This window comes from Mustelus asterias, unplaced genomic scaffold (assembly GCF_964213995.1).
Source record: "Mustelus asterias unplaced genomic scaffold, sMusAst1.hap1.1 HAP1_SCAFFOLD_3927, whole genome shotgun sequence".
Taxonomy (NCBI): Eukaryota; Metazoa; Chordata; class Chondrichthyes; order Carcharhiniformes; family Triakidae; genus Mustelus; species Mustelus asterias.
Genome location: NW_027593872.1, coordinates 442 through 20,000, shown reverse-complemented (window position 1 = coordinate 20,000; position 19,559 = coordinate 442). Strand labels below are relative to the sequence as shown.

Here is a 19,559-nt window from a genome sequence, read left to right as displayed (position 1 = left end):
GGTCAGTGCTGAGGGAGTGCCGCACTGTCAGAGGGTCAGTGCTGAGGGAGTGCCGCACTGTCAGAGGGTAGGTGCTGAGGGAGTGCCGCACTGTCAGAGGGTCAGTACTGAGGGAGTGCCGCACTGTCAGAGGGTCAGTACTGAGGGAGTGCCGCACTGTCAGAGGGTCAGTGCTGAGGGAGTGCCGCACTGTCAGAGGGTCAGTACTGAGGGAGTGCCGCACTGTCAGAGGGTCAGTACTGAGGGAGTGCCGCACTGTCAGAGGGTCAGTACTGAGGGAGTGCCGCACTGTCAGAGGGTCGGTACTGAGGGAGTGCCGCACTGTCAGAGGGTCAGTACTGAGGGAGTGCCGCACTGTCAGAGGGTCAGTACTGAGGGAGTGCCGCACTGTCAGAGGGTCAGTGCTGAGGGAGTGCCGCACTGTCAGAGGGTCAGTACTGAGGGAGTGCTGCACTGTCAGAGGGTCAGTGCTGAGGGAGTGCCGCACTGTCAGAGGTCAGTGCTGAGGGAGTGCCGCACTGTCAGAGGGACAGTACTGAGGGAGTGCCGCACTGTCAGAGGGTCAGTACTGAGGGAGTGCCGCACTGTCAGAGGGTCAGTACTGAGGGAGTGCCGCACTGTCAGAGGGTCAGTACTGAGGGAGTGCCGCTCTGTCAGAGGGTCAGTACTGAGGGAGTGCCGCACTGTCAGAGGGTCAGTACTGTGGGAGTGCCGCACTGTCAGAGGGTCAGTACTGAGGGAGTGCCGCACTGTCAGAGGGTCAGTACTGAGGGAGTGCCGCACTGTCAGAGGGTCAGTACTGAGGGAGTGCTGCACTGTCAGAGGGTCAGTGCTGAGGGAGTGCCGCACTGAGGGTCAGTACTGAGGGAGTGCCGCACTGTTAGAGGGTCAGTGCTGAGGGAGTGCCGCACTGTCAGAGGGTCAGTACTGAGGGAGTGCCGCACTGTCAGAGGGTCAGTGCTGAGGGAGTGCCGCACTGTCAGAGGGTCAGTACTGAGGGAGGGCCGCACTGTCAGAGGGTCAGTGCTGAGGGAGTGCTGCACTGTCAGATGGTCAGTGCTGAGGGAATGCCGCACTGTCAGAGGGTCAGTGCTGAGGGAGTGCCGCACTGTCAGAGGGTCAGTACTGAGGGAGTGCCGCACTGTCAGAGGGTCAGTACTGAGGGAGTGCCGCACTGTCAGAGGGTCAGTACTGAGGGAGTGCCGCACTGTCAGAGGGTCAGTACTGAGGGAGTGCCGCACTGTCAGAGGGTCAGTGCTGAGGGAGTGCCGCACTGTCAGAGGGTCAGTACTGAGGGAGTGTCACACTGTCAGAGGGTCAGTACTGAGGGAGTGTCACACTGTCAGAGGGTCAGTGCTGAGGGAGTGTCGCACTGTCAGAGGGTCAGTGCTGAGGGAGTGCCGCACTGTCAGAGGATCAGTGCTGAGGGAGTGCCGCACTGTCAGAGGGTCAGTACTGAGGGAGTGCCGCACTGTCAGAGGGTCAGTACTGAGGGAGTGCCGCACTGTCAGAGGGTCAGTACTGAGGGAGCGCCGCACTGTCAGAGGGTCAGTACTGAGGGAGTGCCGCACTGTCAGAGGGTCAGTACTGGGGGAGTGCCGCACTGTCAGAGGGTCAGTACTGAGGGAGTGCCGCACTGTCAGAGGGTCAGTACTGAGGGAGTGCCGCACTGTCAGAGGGTCAGTACTGAGGTAGTGCCGCACTGTCAGAGGGTCAGTACTGAGGGAGTGCCGCACTGTCAGAGGGTCAGTACTGAGGGAGTGCTGCACTGTCAGAGGGTCAGTACTGAGGGAGTGCTGCATTGTGCTATGGAGTCTCTCCGAGTGTGTGTTCTAACCTGTGAGGACGATGAACGGTCGCTCCTCTCCCAGAGGGTTCCGGCAGGAACAGCTGTAATTCCCGGTGTCATTCAGTGCGGAGAAATCTCGGATGAGAATCTCGGAGCTGTTCCGGGAGACGCTGATTTTTCCACCGCTCTTTAACTCTCTCTGACCTTTGAACCAGTGGATCGCGGAGGGCGGGTTTGACCTGACCTCACACCTCAGGGTCACCGTGGCATCGCCCTGCGTCTCCCTGGCAACGCGTCGCGAAGGGGTGACTGATGGCGCCACTGCGGAATAAAGAGAATAGCCATTGGTTCGAGCAACACTCTGTTAACATTCATCCCACTGCCCCACTCTCTCCCCATAGCCCTGTATCAATCCCCAAACTAATCCCACTGCCCCGCTCTCTCCCCATAGCCCTGCATCAATCCCCAAACTAATCCCACAGCCCCACTCTCTCCCCATAGCCCTGTATCAATCCCCAAACTAATCCCACTGCCCCACTCTCCCCCCATAGCCCTGCATCAATCCCCAAACTAATCCCACTGCCCCACTCTCTCCCCATAGCCCTGTATCAATCCCAAACTAATCCCACTGCCCCACTCTCCCCCCATAGCCCTGTATCAATCCCCAAACTAATCCCACTGCCCCACTCTCCCCCCATAGCCCTGTATCAATCCCCAAACTAATCCCACTGCCCCGCTCTCTCCCCATAGCCCTGCATCAATCCCCAAACTAATCCCACTGCCCCACTCTCCCCCTATAGCCCTGTATCAATCCCCAAACTAATCCCACTGCCCCACTCTCCCCCCATAGCCCTGCATCAATCCCCAAACTAATCCCACTGCCCCACTCTCCCCCCATAGCCCTGTATCAATCCCAAAACTAATCCCACTGCCCCACTCTCCCCCCATAGCCCTGCATCAATCCCCAAACTAATCCCACTGCCCCAGTCTCTCCCCATAGCCCTGTATCAATCCCAAACTAATCCCACTGCCCCGCTCTCTCCCCATAGCCCTGTATCAATCCCCAAACTAATCCCACTGCCCCACTCTCCCCCTATAGCCCTGTATCAATCCCCAAACTAATCCCACTGCCCCACTCTCTCCTCATAGCCCTGGATCAATCCCAAACTAATCCCACTGCCCCCACTCTCTCCCCAGAGCCCTGTATCAATCCCAAACTAATCCCACTGCCCCACCCTCTCCCCATAGCCCTGTATCAATCCCCAAACTAATCCCACTGCCCCACTCTCCCCCCATAGCCCTGTATCAATCCCCAAACTAATCCCACTGCCCCGCTCTCTCCCCATAGCCCTGTATCAATCCCCAAACTAATCCCACTGCCCCACTCTCCCCCCATAGCCCTGTATCAATCCCAAAACTAATCCCACTGCCCCACTCTCCCCCCATAGCCCTGCATCAATCCCCAAACTAATCCCACTGCCCCAGTCTCTCCCCATAGCCCTGTATCAATCCCAAACTAATCCCACTGCCCCGCTCTCTCCCCATAGCCCTGTATCAATCCCCAAACTAATCCCACTGCCCCACTCTCCCCCTATAGCCCTGTATCAATCCCCAAACTAATCCCACTGCCCCACTCTCTCCTCATAGCCCTGGATCAATCCCAAACTAATCCCACTGCCCCCACTCTCTCCCCAGAGCCCTGTATCAATCCCAAACTAATCCCACTGCCCCACCCTCTCCCCATAGCCCTGTATCAATCCCCAAACTAATCCCACTGCCCCACTCTCCCCCCATAGCCCTGTATCAATCCCCAAACTAATCCCACTGCCCCGCTCTCTCCCCATAGCCCTGTATCAATCCCCAAACTAATCCCACTGCCCCACTCTCTCCCCATAGCCCTGTATCAATCCCCAAACTAATCCCACTGCCCCACTCTCTCCCCATAGCCCTGTATCAATCCAAAACTAATCTCACTGCCCCGCTCTCTCCCCATAGCCCTGTATCAATCCCCAAACTAATCCCACTGCCCCGCTCTCTCCCCATAGCCCTGTATCAATCCCCAAACTAATCCCACTGCCCCGCTCTCTCCCCATAGCCCTGTATCAATCCCAAACTAATCCCACTGCCCCAGTCTCTCCCCATAGCTCTGTATCAATCCCCAAACTAATCCCACTGCCCCACTCTCCCCCCATAGCCCTGTATCAATCCCCAAACTAATCCCACTGCCCCACTCTCTCCCCATAGCCCTGTATCAATCTCCAAACTAATCCCACTGTCCCAATCTCTCCCCATAGCCCTGTATCAATCCCCAAACTAATCCCACTGCCCCGCTGTCTCTCCATAGCCCTGTATCAATCCCCAAACTAATCCCACTGCCCCACTCTCTCCCCATAGCCCTGTATCAATCTCCAAACTAATCCCACTGTCCCAATCTCTCCCCATAGCCCTGTATCAATCCCCAGTGAGGTAATTCACTTTGGTAGGAATAACAGATGTGTTGAGTATAGGGCTAACGGGAGGACTTTGAATAGTGTGGAGGAGCAGAGGGATCTAGGTGTATGTGTGCATAGATCCCTGAAAGTTGGGAATCAAGTAGATAAGGTTGTTAAGAAGGCATATGGTGTCTTGGCGTTTATTGGTAGGGGGATTGAATTTAGGAGTCGTAGCGTTATGTTGCAACTGTACACAACTCTGGTGCGGCCGCACTTGGAGTACTGTGTGCAGTTCTGGTCCCCACATTACAGGAAGGATGTGGAGGCTTTGGAGAGGGTGCAGAGGAGGTTTACCAGGATGTTGCCTGGTATGGAGGGGAGATCCTATGAGGAGAGGCTGAGGGATTTGGGATTGTTTTCGCTGGAAAGGCGGCGGCTAAGAGGGGATCTTATTGAAACATATAAGATGATTAGAGGTTTAGATAGGGTGGATAGTGATAGCCTTTTTCCTCTGATGGAGAAATCCAGCACGAGGGGGCATGGCTTTAAATTGAGGGGGGGTAGTTATAGAACCGATGTCAGGGGTAGGTTCTTTACCCAGAGGGTGGTGAGGGATTGGAATGCCCTGCCAGCATCAGTAGTAAATGCGCCTAGTTTGGGGGCGTTTAAGAGATCCGTAGATAGGTTCATGGACGAAAAGAAATTGGTTTAGGTTGGAGGGTCACAGTTTTTTTTTTTTAACTGGTCGGTGCAACATCGTGGGCCGAAGGGCCTGTTCTGCGCTGTAATGTTCTATGTTCTATGTTCTATGTTCAAACTAATCCCACTGCCCCGCTGTCTCTCCATAGCCCTGTATCAATCCCCAAACTAATCCCACTGCCCCGCTCTCTCCCCATAGCCCTGTATCAATCCCCAAACTAATCCCACTGCCCCAATCACCCCTTGATGGAGACTGGAACTGTGCACAGTGCTCCCAGTGTGGTCTAACCGAGGGATACGGAGACCGGAACTGTGCACAGTCCTCCCAGTGTGGGTCTAACCGAGGGATATGGAGACTGGAACTGTGCACAGTGCTCCCAGTGTGGTCTAACCGAGGGATACGGAGACCGGAACTGTGCACAGTGCTCCCAGTGTGGGTCTAACCGAGGGATATGGAGACCGGAACTGTGCACAGTGCTCCCAGTGTGGGTCTAACCGAGGGATATGGAGACTGGAACTGTGCACAGTGCTCCGAGTGTGGGTCTAACCGAGGGATATGGAGACTGGAACTGTGCACAGTGCTCCCAGTGTGGTCTAACCGAGGGATACGGAGACCGGAACTGTGCACAGTACTCCCAGTGTGGTCTAACCGAGGGATTTGGAGACTGGAACTGTGCACAGTGCTCCCAGTGTGGGTCTAACCGAGGGATATGGAGACCGGAACTGTGCACAGTGCTCCCAGTGTGGGTCTAACCGAGGGATATGGAGATCGGAACTGTGCACAGTGCTCCGAGTGTGGGTCTAACCGAGGGATATGGAGACTGGAACTGTGCACAGTGCTCCCAGTGTGGGTCTAACCGAGGGATATGGAGACCGGAACTGTGCACAGTGCTCCCAGTGTGGGTCTAACCGAGGGATATGGAGATCGGAACTGTGCACAGTGCTCCGAGTGTGGGTCTAACCGAGGGATATGGAGACTGGAACTGTGCACAGTGCTCCCAGTGTGGGTCTAACCGAGGGATATGGAGATCGGAACTGTGCACAGTGCTCCCAGTGTGGGTCTAACCGAGGGATATGGAGATCGGAACTGTGCACAGTGCTCCCAGTGTGGGTCTAACCGAGGCTACTGGAACTGTGTTATAAATATTTTGTTCTACTTCCAGACCCCCTGCTCTCATTCAAGCCTCAATTCCTGTGGTAATTATTTGGGATATTGTGCCCTGTGTCCTCTCTGTGTTCTCTGAGACGTACGGGGTGTGGTATGACAGCTGGTAGTGCCCAGGGGGTGCATGGCGATACAGGTTAGGGTCCTCCCGTTCAGCTGTGTTGGTGAGCTCTCGTTCTGAGCAAGCTGCGAGCTGGTGTTCACAATCCGTGACAGACCAATCCAGTGGATTACCGCCTTGGGAAATCCACCCAGCCACGAGCAGCTGAACTGCAGTCCACTGTCATTGGCCATCGCAAGCACGGAACATTCCGGTCTTCCCTTAGGTACCTCTGTGGAGACAGGAGCAGGGTGTGAGCAGGGCTGCGGATCACTGGATCACTCGCTGAGGGTAATACATCGAGGATATTGATCTGTCCATAAGGATATCGGCACCGGCAAGAACTGGCTCTGCTCTCAAACAGCATCTGATCGGACAGAAATTAAACCCACAGCCATTGTATAGAGTGGGAGTGAACGGGAAGGGGTTTGGGATTGGGAATGTGTACGGTGGGAATGAACGGGAAGGGGTTTGGGATTGGGATTGTATAAAGTGGGAATGAACGGGAAGGGGATTGGGATTGTGTAGAGTGGGAGTGAATGGGAAGGGGATTGGGATTGGGATTGTGTAAAGTGAGAATGAACGGGAAGGGGGTTGGGATTGGGATTGTGTAGAGTGAGAGTGAACGCGAAGCGGTTTGGGATTGGGATTGTGTAAAGTGGGAATGAACGGGAAGGGGATTGGGATTGTGTAGAGTGGGAGTGAATGGGAAGGAGATTGGGATTGGGATTGTGTAGAGTGGGAGTGAATGGGAAGGGGTTTGGGATTGGGATTGTGTAGAGTGGGAGTAAACAGGAAAGGGTTTGGGATTGGGATTGTGTAAAGTGGGAATGAACGGGAAGGGGATTGGGATTGTGTAGAGTGCGATGAACGGGAAGGGGATTGGGATTCTGTAGAGTGGGAGTGAACAGGAAGGCATTTGGGATTGGGATTGTGTAAAGTGGGATGAACGGGAAGGGGATTGGGATTGTGTAGAGTGGGAGTGAACGGGAAGGGGTTTGGGATTGGGATTGTGTAAAGTGGGAATGAATGGGAAGGGCTTTGGGATTGTGTAAAGTGGGAGTGAACGAGAAGGGGATTGGGATTGTGTAGAGTGGGAATGAACGGGAAGGAGATTGGGATTGGGATTGTGTAGAGTGGGAATGAATGGGAAGGGGTTTGGGATTGGGATTATGTAGAGTGGGAGTGAACGGGAAGGGGTTTGGGATTGGGATTGTGTAGAGTGGGAGTGAATGTGAAGGGATTTCATCCACGTGACTCCTGCCCTCTCTGTTGTTGCCATGGCAGGGTAGGGGTGCCACCCCTCCCCGAGACCTCACTCACCGTACACAGTGACAGGAATGCTGACATTGAGACATTTTCCCGTCTTGGCATTGCAGCTGGTACAAGTGTAACGGTCGCTGTGTTCCACCTGGATCGCCGAGAGTCGTAAGCTCGATCCGTTCCCGATCGGACGCTCCCGCGCCCCGTCCTGCTGTCGTGCCCAGTGGTAAAGGGCGGGGGGCACTGAGTTAGCAGAGCAGGCCAGATCCACACTGCTGTTCACCACCAGGTAATCGGTGCGATGGCCACTGTCCGCGTGCATCCGAATCCCAGCATTCTCTGGGCCATCTGGGGAGGAGCAGGAAAGAGGAGTGAATTTACCTAGCGCCTGTCACCACCTCTCAAAGCATCTCCCAGCCAATGAAAGGCTGTGAAGTGGGCGGTCGCTGCCGTAATGGAGTCATCGACCAAGACAGCACAGAAACAGGCCCTTCGGCCCAACCATTCCATGCCCACCATGGTGCCCTCCCAGCTCGTCCCAATTGCCCATGTTTGGCTCATGTCCTCCAATCCTTTCCCAGCCATGTACTTCTCCAAATGTTTTCTAAATGTCACTATTGAAGCTGCCTCAACCACTTCCTCTGGCAGAACATTCCATATCCACACCACCCTCTGCGTGAGGAAGGTGCCCCTCAGGTCCCTTTTAAATCTTTCCCCTCTCACCTTCAACCTATGCCCTCTAGTTTTCAATTCTCCTTCCCTGGGGAAAAGACTAAAGGTGTTCATTCTATCTGTGTCCCTCATGATTTTATACACCTCAGTAAGGTCACCTCTCATTCTCCTACGTTCCAAGGCTGGCCAACTTCTCCCTATAACTCAGGCCCAATAGTCATAGAGTCACTGAGGTTTACAGCATGGAAACAGGCCCTTCGGCCCAACTTGTCCATGCCGCCCTTTTTTTTTGAACCCCTAAGCTAGTCCCAATTGCCCGTGTTTGGCCCATATCCCTCTATACCCATCTTACCCATGTAACTGTCGAAACACTTTTTGTACCCGCCTCTACTACTACCTCTGGCAGCTTGTTCCAGACACTCACCACCCTCTGTGTGAAAAAATTGCCCCTCTGGACACTTTTGTATCTCTCCCCTCTCACCTTAAACCGAGGCCCTCTATTTTTAGACTCCCGTACCTTTGGGAAACGATATTGACTATCTAGCTGATCTGTGCCCCTCATTATTTTATGGATCTCTATAAGATCACCCCTCAGCCTCCTACGCTCCAGAGAAAAAAGTCAAAGAACAAAGAACAATACAGCACAGGAACAGGCCCTTCGGCCCTCCAAGCCCGTGCCGCTCCCTGGTCCAAACTAGACCATTCTTTTGAATCCCTCCAATCCCACTCCGTTCATTATCTCTGGAATTCTCTGCCCATTGAAGTGGTGGAGGCTTCCTCGTTGAATATGTTTAAATCACGGGTAGATAGTTTTCTGATCGATAAGGGAATTAGGGGATATGGGGAGCAGGCGGGTAAGTGGAACTGATTCGCTTCAGATCAGCCATGATCTTGTTGAATGGCGGGGCAGGCTCGAAGGGCCAGATGGCCTACTCCTGCTCCTATTTCTTATGTTCTTATGTTCATATGGCTATCTAGATAAGTCTTAAACGTTCCCAGTGTGTCCGCCTCCACCACCTTGCCCGGCAGCACATTCCAGGCCCCCACCACCCTCTGTGTAAAATATGTCCTTCTGATATCCGTGTTAAACCTCCCCCCCCCTCACCTTGAACCTATGACCCCTCGTGAATGCTATGACCCCTCGTGAACATAGTCCCAGTCTATCCAGCCTCTCCTTATAACTCAAACCATCAAGTCCCGGTAGCATCCTGGTAAATCTTTTCTGCACTCTTTCTAGTTTAATAATATCCTTTCTATAATAGGGTGACCAGAACTGTACACAGTATTCCAAGTGTGGCCTTACCAATGTCTTGTACAACTTCAACAAGACGTCCCAACTCCTGTATTCAATGTTCTGACCGATGAAACCAAGCATGCCGAATGCCTTATTCACCACTCTGTCCACCTGTGACTCCACTTTCAAGGAGCTATGAACCTGTACCCCTAGATCTCTTTGTTCTGTAACTCTCCCCAACGCCCTACCATTAACTGAGTAAGTCCTGCCCTGGTTCAATCAACCAAAATGCATCACCTCGCATTTATCTAAATTAAACTCCATCTGCCATTCGTCAGCCCACTGGCCCAATTGATCAAGATCCCGTTGCAATCCAAGATAACTTTCTTCACTGTCCACTATGCCACCAATCTTGGTGTCATCTGCAAAATTACTAACCATGCCCCTATATTCTCATCCAAATCATTAATATGAATGACAAATAACAGTGGACAAATGCGAGGTTATTCACTTTGGAGGAAATAATAGCAAATTGGATTATTATCTAAATGGAAAAAAATTACAACATGCTGCTGTGCAAAGGGACCTGGGGGTCCTTGTGCATGAGACGCAAAAACCCAGTCTGCAGGTGCAACAGGTGATCAAGAAGGCAAATGGGATGTTGGCCTATATCGCAAGGGGGATAGAATATAAAAGCAGAGATGTCTTGCTGCATCTGTACAGGGCATTGGTGAGGCCGCAGCTGGAATACTGTGTGCAGTATTGGTCCCCTTATTTGCGGAAGGATATATTGGCCTTGGAGGGAGTGCAGAGAAGGTTCACCAGGTTGATACCGGAGATGAGGGGTGTTGATTATGAGGAGAGACTGAGCAGATTGGGTTTGTACTCGTTGGAATTTAGAAGGCTGAGGGGGGATCTTATAGAGACCTATAAGATAATGAAGGGGCTGGATAGGGTAGAGGTGGAGAGATTCTTTCCACTCAGAAAGGAAGCTAGAACTAGAGGGCACAGCCTCAAAATAAAGGGGGGTCAGTTTAGGACAGAGTTGAGGAGGAACTTCTTCTCTCAGAGGGTGGTGAATCTCTGGAATTCTCTGCCCACTGAAGTGGTGGAGGCTACCTTGTTGAACATGTTTAAGTCACGGAGAGATGGATTCCTGATCGGTAAGGGAATTAGGGGTTATAGGGATCAGGCGGGTAAGTGGAACTGATCCACTTCAGATCAGCCATGATCTTATTGAATGGCGGGGCAGGCTCGAGGGGCTAGATGGCCTACTCCTGCTCCTATTTCTTATGTTCTTACAACTCTCACCAACCTTTACAAATGCACCATAGAAAGCATTCTTTCTGGTTGTATCACAGCTTGGTATGGCTCCTGCTCTGCCCAAGACCGCAAGGAACGACAAAATGTAGCCCAATCCATCACGCAAACCAGCCTCCCATCTATTGACTCTGTCTACACTTCCCGCTGCCTCGGGAAAAGCAGCCAGCATAATTAAGGACCCCACACACCCCGGACATTCTCTCTTCCACCGTCTTCCATCGGGGAAAAGATACAAAAGTCTGAGGTCACGTACCAACCGACTCAAGAACAGCTTCTTCCCTGCTGCTGTCAGACTTTTGAATGGACCCCCCTCGCATTAAGTAGATCTTTCTCTACACCCGAGCTATGGCTGTAACACTACATTCTGCACTCTCTCCTTTCCATCTCTATGAATGGTATGTTTTGTCTGGAGAGCATACAATACTTTTCACTGTATGTTAATACATGTGACAATAATAAATCAAATCAAAAACATCCTTCCCAAAAACTGGCGACGAGGACAGGATACAGTACTCTAGCTGGGGAGTAACCAGGGCTTTAGCAATGTTGAGTGGACCCCGGCTGAGTTGGGAGTAGAGCACCCACAAGGGGAAGGGGGGGATTTGAACTCACAGAACACGGTCAGTGCGAAGCTGCCATTGCCGGACCCCAGCGGGTTGTGGGCAGTACAGGTGTAGAGGCCAGAGTCGTTCCTGGTCACCATGGCGATCTCCAGGGTGTTGAGGGTGGCGTTGTGACGGTCGCTGCCCGTCAGGTTGTGCCCGTCCTTCGCCCAGTCCACGCTCACCCAGCTGCCCCTCAAAATCTCGCAGGTCAACAAGGCCAACAGGTCTCCCTCCGTCACACCCTCCGGGGAGGAGGAAAGGCGGACTTCCTCGATCGAGTCTGTGCAAACATCAACAGGTACGAGAGAATCAGAGTCCAATATATACACTCCTCCGACACCGCCCCCCATCAAACACACCCAGGACAGGTACGGCACGGGGTGAGATACAGAGTAAAGCTCCCTCTACACAGTCCCCCATCAAACACTCCCAGGACAGGTACTGCACGGGGTTAGATACAGAGTAAAGCTCCCTCTACACAGTCCCCCATCAAACACTCCCAGGACAGGTACAGCGCGGGGTTAGATACAGAGTAAAGCTCCCTCTACACTGTCCCCATCAAACACTCCCAGGACAGGTACAGCATGGGGTTAGATACAGAGTAAAGCTCCCTCTACACTGTCCCCGATCAAACACTCCCAGGACAGGTACAGCGCGGGGTTAGATACAGAGTAAAGCTCCCTCTACACTGTCCCCATCAAACACTCCCAGGACAGGTACAGCACGGGGTTAGATACAGAGTAAAGCTCCCTCTACACTGTCCCCATCAAACACTCCCAGGACAGGTACAGCACGGGGTTAGATACAGAGTAAAGCTCCCTCTACACTGTCCCCCATCAAACACTCCCAGGACAGGGACAGCACGGGGTTAGATACAGAGTAAAGCTCCCTCTACACTGTCCCCCATCAAACACTCCCAGGACAGGTACAGCATGGGGTTAGATACAGAGTAAAGCTCCCTCTCCGCTCTCCTTACTGTACACGTGGATGGTGATCTCCTGGCTGATGGTGCGTCCAGTTTTCTCGTTGTAGACGCTGCATTTGTAACTCCCAGCCTGCCCCTCCGTTACGTTACTGAGCTCCACATTCTGCTCATTCCAGAACTTCTCGCCGCACGTCCAGATGTAGGTGACAGGGGCAGATAGAGCTCGGCACTCCAGCCTCACCCTGCTGCTCCCCCTCACTACCTGAGGCACAGATACCTCCATCCCATTCACCCTCACCTCCTGATCACTCGGCCCATCTGTAGGGAGAAGGAAGAGGCAAGAAACCTTCAACAACACAGCACTCCCTCAGTACTGACCCTCTGACAGTGCGGCACTCCCTCAGTACTGACCCTCTGACAGTGCGGCACTCCCTCAGTACTGACCCTCTGACAGTGCGGCACTCCCTCAGTACTGACCCTCTGACAGTGCGGCACTCCCTCAGTACTGACCCTCTGACAGTGCGGCACTCCCTCAGTACTGACCCTCTGACAGTGCGGCACTCCCTCAGTACTGACCCTCTGACAGTGCGGCACTCCCTCAGTACTGACCCTCTGACAGTGCGGCACTCCCTCAGTACTGACCCTCTGACAGTGCGGCACTCCCTCAGTACTGACCCTCTGGCAGTGCGGCACTCCCTCAGTACTGACCCTCTGACAGTGCGGCACTCCCTCAGTACTGACCCTCTGACAGTGCGGCACTCCCTCAGTACTGACCCTCTGACAGTGCAGCACTCCCTCAGTACTGACCCTCTGACAGTGCGGCACTCCCTCAGTACTGACCCTCTGACAGTGCGGCACTCCCTCAGGACTGACCCTCTGACAGTGCGGCACTCCCTCAGTACTGACCCTCTGACAGTGCGGCACTCCCTCAGGACTGACCCTCTGACAGTGCGGCACTCCCTCAGTACTGACCCTCTGACAGTGCGGCACTCCCTCAGGACTGACCCTCTGACAGTGCGGCACTCCCTCAGTACTGACCCTCTGACAGTGCGGCACTCCCTCAGTACTGACCCTCTGACAGTGCGGCACTCCCTCAGTACTGACCCTCTGACAGTGCGGCACTCCCTCAGCACTGACCCTCTGACAGTGCGGCACTCCCTCAGTACTGACCCTCTGACAGTGCAGCACTCCCTCAGCACTGACCCTCTGACAATGCGGTACTCCCTCAGTACTGACCCTCTGACAGTGCGGCACTCCCTCAGCACTGACTCTCTGACAGTGCGGCACTCCCTCAGTACTGACTCTCTGACAGTGCGGCACTCCCTCAGCACTGACTCTCTGACAGTGCGGCACTTCCTCAGTACAGACCCTCTGACAGTGCGGCATTCCCTCAGTACTGACCCTCTGACAGTGCGGCACTCCCTCAGCACTGACCCTCTGACAGTGCAGCACTCCCTCAGCACTGACCCTCTGACAGTGCGGCATTCCCTCAGCACTGACCCTCTGACAGTGCAGCACTCCCTCAGCACTGACCCTCTGACAATGCGGTACTCCCTCAGTACTGACCCTCTGACAGTGCGGCACTCCCTCAGTACTGACCCTCTGACAGTGCGGCACTCCCTCAGCACTGACCCTCTGACAATGCGGTACTCCCTCAGTACTGACCCTCTGACAGTGCGGCACTCCCTCAGTACTGACCCTCTGACAGTGCGGCACTCCCTCAGCACTGACCCTCTGACAATGCGGTACTCCCTCAGTACTGACCCTCTGACAATGCGGTACTCCCTCAGTACTGACCCTCTGACAATGCGGTACTCCCTCAGTACTGACCCTCTGACAGTGCGGCACTCCCTCAGTACTGACCCTCTGACAGTGCGGCACTCCCTCAGTACTGACCCTCTGACAGTGCGGCACTCCCTCAGTACTGACCCTCTGACAGTGCGGCACTCCCTCAGTACTGACCCTCTGACAGTGCGGCACTCCCTCAGTACTGACCCTCTGACAGTGCGGCACTCCCTCAGTACTGACCCTCTGACAGTGCGGCACTCCCTCAGTACTGACCCTCTGACAGTGCGGCACTCCCTCAGTACTGACCCTCTGACAGTGCGGCACTCCCTCAGTACTGACCCTCTGACAGTGCGGCACTCCCTCAGTACTGACCCTCTGACAGTGCGGCACTCCCTCAGTACTGACCCTCTGACAGTGCGGCACTCCCTCAGTACTGACCCTCTGGCAGTGCGGCACTCCCTCAGTACTGACCCTCTGACAGTGCGGCACTCCCTCAGTACTGACCCTCTGACAGTGCGGCACTCCCTCAGTACTGACCCTCTGACAGTGCAGCACTCCCTCAGTACTGACCCTCTGACAGTGCGGCACTCCCTCAGTACTGACCCTCTGACAGTGCGGCACTCCCTCAGGACTGACCCTCTGACAGTGCGGCACTCCCTCAGTACTGACCCTCTGACAGTGCGGCACTCCCTCAGGACTGACCCTCTGACAGTGCGGCACTCCCTCAGTACTGACCCTCTGACAGTGCGGCACTCCCTCAGGACTGACCCTCTGACAGTGCGGCACTCCCTCAGTACTGACCCTCTGACAGTGCGGCACTCCCTCAGTACTGACCCTCTGACAGTGCGGCACTCCCTCAGTACTGACCCTCTGACAGTGCGGCACTCCCTCAGCACTGACCCTCTGACAGTGCGGCACTCCCTCAGTACTGACCCTCTGACAGTGCAGCACTCCCTCAGCACTGACCCTCTGACAATGCGGTACTCCCTCAGTACTGACCCTCTGACAGTGCGGCACTCCCTTAGCACTGACTCTCTGACAGTGCGGCACTCCCTCAGTACTGACTCTCTGACAGTGCGGCACTCCCTCAGCACTGACTCTCTGACAGTGCGGCACTTCCTCAGTACAGACCCTCTGACAGTGCGGCATTCCCTCAGTACTGACCCTCTGACAGTGCGGCACTCCCTCAGCACTGACCCTCTGACAGTGCAGCACTCCCTCAGCACTGACCCTCTGACAGTGCGGCATTCCCTCAGCACTGACCCTCTGACAGTGCAGCACTCCCTCAGCACTGACCCTCTGACAATGCGGTACTCCCTCAGTACTGACCCTCTGACAGTGCGGCACTCCCTCAGTACTGACCCTCTGACAGTGCGGCACTCCCTCAGCACTGACCCTCTGACAATGCGGTACTCCCTCAGTACTGACCCTCTGACAGTGCGGCACTCCCTCAGTACTGACCCTCTGACAGTGCGGCACTCCCTCAGCACTGACCCTCTGACAATGCGGTACTCCCTCAGTACTGACCCTCTGACAATGCGGTACTCCCTCAGTACTGACCCTCTGACAATGCGGTACTCCCTCAGTACTGACCCTCTGACAGTGCGGCACTCCCTCAGTACTGACCCTCTGACAGTGCGGCACTCCCTCAGTACTGACCCTCTGACAGTGCGGCACTCCCTCAGTACTGACCCTCTGACAGTGCGGCACTCCCTCAGTACTGACCCTCTGACAGTGCGGCACTCCCTCAGTACTGACCCTCTGACAGTGCGGCACTCCCTCAGTACTGACCCTCTGACAGTGCGGCACTCCCTCAGCACTGACCCTCTGACAGCACGGCACTCCCTCAGCACTGACCCTCTGGCAGTGCGGCACTCCCTCAGTACTGACCCTCTGACAGTGCGGCACTCCCTCAGCACTGACCCTCTGACAGTGCGGCACTCCCTCAGTACTGACCCTCTGACAGTGCGGCACTCCCTCAGTACTGACTCTCTGACAGTGCGGCACTCCCTCAGTACTGACCCTCTGACAGTGCGGCACTCCCTCAGTACTGACCCTCTGACAGTGCAGCACTCCCTCAGTACTGACCCTCTGACAGTGCGGCACTCCCTCAGTACTGACCCTCTGACAGTGCGGCACTCCCTCAGTACTGACCCTCTGACAGTGCGGCACTCCCTCAGCAGTGACCCTCTGACAGTGTGGCACTCCCTCAGCACTGACCCTCTGACAGTGCAGCACTCCCTCAGTACTGACCCTCTGACAGTGCAGCACTCCCTCAGCACTGACCCTCTGACAGTGCGGCACTCCCTCAGCACTGACCCTCTGACAGTGCGGCACTCCCTCAGCACTGACCCTCTGACAGTGCGGCACTCCCTCAGTACTTACAGCTGACGGTGAGGTTGTAACTGTCCATCCCATCGCTGATTGGATTGCTGGCCAGGCAGGTGTACATGCCAGTATCGTTGCGGCTGATTGGCTGGATCCTGAGGCTGTCACCTAGTGTGACGTGTCGCGTTCCATTTCCCACCTTCCCTCCATCCTTCTGCCATTCCACCAAGTTCCTTGTTCCCACGGCGACCTCGCAGGTCAGTGTCAGACCATCCTGTCCTTCTATCACCGTCTCTGTTGATGCCCGTACTGCCACCTTCTGAATTGGCACTGTGGTGATAAAGCAGAGGAATCAGAGTTGACCTCAGGACCCTTGTGCCTTAGTGCAGGCCGGTGTGTTTGTTCAGTGCCCTCTCCCCTTTATGGCCAAATTGAGACTGGGTTCTGTTCTGAAAAGGGTGGAATTGGACTTGCTGGCTTGCAGTATGGTTCTGAGAAATGTCCCTGTGTTTCCATGGAGAAAAGAATCCCCAAATTCAGAGGGCCAATAGGAGGCCAATTCCAGTGGTATAGGATTCCATTCCTGCAAGTCGGAACGCAGACTTCACACAGGGAGAAGCAAGGAAAACTCTCCCTGGAAGGACCTTTCTCTTTGGGAAGGGAGAACTATCGCTATATCAAACCTTTGTTAGGCCGCATTTGGAGTATCGCGTGCAGTTCTGGTCACCACACTATTAGAAGGACATGGAAGCTTTGGAGAGAGTGCAAAGAAGGTTCACCAGGATGTTGCCTGGTCTCGAGGGGTTGGCTATGAGGAGAGGTTAAATAAACTAGGATTGTTCTCACTGGAAAGACGGAGGCTGAGGGGAAACCAGATAGAGGTCTACAAAATTATGGGTTAGTTTGGTCATGGTAAATTGTCCCTTCGTGTCCAAAGATGTGCAGGTTAGGTGGATTCGCCATGCTAAATTGTCCCTTAGTGTCCAAAGATGTGTAGGTTAGGTGGATTGGTCGTGCTAAATTGCCCCTTAGTGTCCAAAGATGTGTAGGTTAGGGTGGATTGGCCATGCTAAATTGTCCCTTAGTGTCCAAAGATGTGTAGGTTAGGGTGGATTGGCCATGCTAAATTGTCCCTTAGAGTCCAAAGATGTGTAGGTTAGGTGGATTGGCCATGCTAAATTGCCCCTTAGTGTCCAAAGATGTGCAGGTTAGGCAGATTGGCCATGGTAAATTGCCCCTTAGTGTCCAAAGATGTGCAGGTTAGGTGGATCAGTGGGGTAAATACACAGGGTTACGGGGATAGGGTGGGGAGGTGCGAATGGGTAAGTTGCTCGGTTGGAGAGTCAGTGTAGACTCGATGGGCCAAATGGCCTCGTTTTGCACTGTAGGGATTCTATGATTCCAGATCCACTCATCTCTCCCTCCAACCGATTACAAAATGCAATCATGTTCTGATCACTAACACCTAGAGCTGCCTTCACAATTAATTCATCACATCTCACTGTACCTGACAAGGTCTAGAATTGTCCACAGGGCTATGGCGCTCCCTCTGTGATAAGTATATCCTTTCTTCGATAAGGAGACCAAACCAGTGCACAATACTCCAGGAGAAGCCTGACCAAGGCCCGGGACAGTCAGACATCTTTGTTCCTGTCCTCGGACTCCCCGCCCCACTCACCGTACACCTTCAGTGTGACCTCAGCCTCGCTGGCGGGCCCTCCCAGAGCCTCCATCTTGACGGTGTAGCGGCCGGAGTCCTCCAGCGTCACGTTGTGGATGCGGATGGTTCCGGATAGGTTGGAGAAGATGAGGCGGCCCTCGTACTCTGGGAGGATGCGGAGGTCTCCGCTGGGACTCCAGGTCACCAACACCACGCCGTGTTCCCAGGAGATGTAGGGCGCCGCGCTGCCCGAGTGCGTCACTGCCAGCGTGGCGCTGTCCCCGACCCTCACGCTCACCGTCCCTGCCACAGCCTCCACGGTGACGCCCTGCGCACGGCCTGTGGGGCAGGGGTCAAAGGTCAATGTCCACCTCGGCTGCCGCCACCTTCCCCTCCCCTCCCCCCTCTCCTCCCCCACCCTGACCTTTCCCCTCCCTCCTCCCCTCCCCTCCCCCACCCTGACCTTCCCCCTCCCCTCCCCTCCCCCACCCTGATATTCCCCCAACCCCTCTCCTCCCCCACCCTGACCTTTCCCCTCCCTCCTCCCCTCCCCTCCCCCACCCTGACCTTCCCCCTCCCCCACCCTGATATTCCCCCAACCCCTCCCCTCCCCTCTCCTCCCCCACCCTGACCTTTCCCCTCCCTCCTCCCCTCCCCTCCCCCACCCTGACCTTCCCCCTCCCCTCCCCCACCCTGATCTCACCCCTCCCCTCCCCCACCCCCACCCTCACCCTGATCTTCCCCACCCCTCCCCTCCCCTCCCCCCCCCCCACCCTGACCTCCCCCCAGAACACATCGTTCAGCCAACGGGGCTTGAGTGGGGTTGTCCAAGGCAGATTGACTGCAGGGGGCATCACACAGTAGAATTCCCAGATTCCCCTCTCATTCCAGACCCTCAGGCAACATTTGTCAACATTATTGGATCTCTCTCTCTCTCCCTCTCTCTGTCTCTCTGTCTCTCTGTCCCTCTCTCTCTCTCTCTCTCCCTCTCTCTGTCTCTCTGTCCCTTTCTCTCTCTCTCTCTCCCTCTCTCTGTCTCTCTGTCCCTCTCTCTCTCTCTCCCTCTCTCTGTCTCTCTCTCTCTCTCTGTCCCCCTCTCTCTCTCTCTCTTTCTGTCTCTTTCTTTCTGTCTGTCTGTCTGTCTCTCCCTGTCTCTGTCTGTCATTCTCTCTCCGTCTCTCTTCCTGACTCTCACAGACACAAACATTCCCCTCTCTCTCTAAGCCTCTCTCCCTGACTCTCCCTCTCTTGTTCTGTCTCAATCTCTCTCTGTCACTCTCTCTGTCACTCTCTCTGTCACTCTCTTTCTCTGTTCTGGTCTTTCTCTCGTCTCTCTCTCTCTCCCTCTCTGTCCCTCTCTCTGTCTGTCTGTCTCTCTCTCTCTGTCCCTCTCTCTGTCTGTCTGTCTCTCTCTCTCTCTCTGTCCCTCTCTCTCTCTCTCCCTCTCTGTCTCTTTCTGACTGTCTCTCTGTCTCTCTCTCTCTCTCTCTGTCCCCCTCTCTCTCTCTCTCATTCTGTCTCTTTCTTTCTGTCTGTCTGTCTGTCTCTCCCTGTCTCTGTCTGTCATTCTCTCTCC

General features: G+C 54.7%; 1 protein-coding gene across 1 annotated transcript in view; it reads right to left on the bottom strand.

Annotated features, from left to right (window-relative positions):
• vsig10l (V-set and immunoglobulin domain containing 10 like) overlaps nt 1–18,322 on the bottom strand; it is a gene marked incomplete at both ends in the record, with an annotated part of 21,430 nt that extends 3,108 nt beyond the window's left edge. Inside the window, 7 exons of the mRNA XM_078208551.1 lie at nt 1,838–2,110; nt 6,172–6,417; nt 7,509–7,796; nt 11,290–11,562; nt 12,259–12,525; nt 16,381–16,653; nt 18,002–18,322. Of these exons, the coding sequence (XP_078064677.1) occupies nt 1,838–2,110; nt 6,172–6,417; nt 7,509–7,796; nt 11,290–11,562; nt 12,259–12,525; nt 16,381–16,653; nt 18,002–18,322 (1,941 nt within the window). The remainder of the gene's footprint in view (nt 1–1,837; nt 2,111–6,171; nt 6,418–7,508; nt 7,797–11,289; nt 11,563–12,258; nt 12,526–16,380; nt 16,654–18,001) is intronic.
• Nucleotides 18,323–19,559: the final 1,237 nt, after the last annotated feature.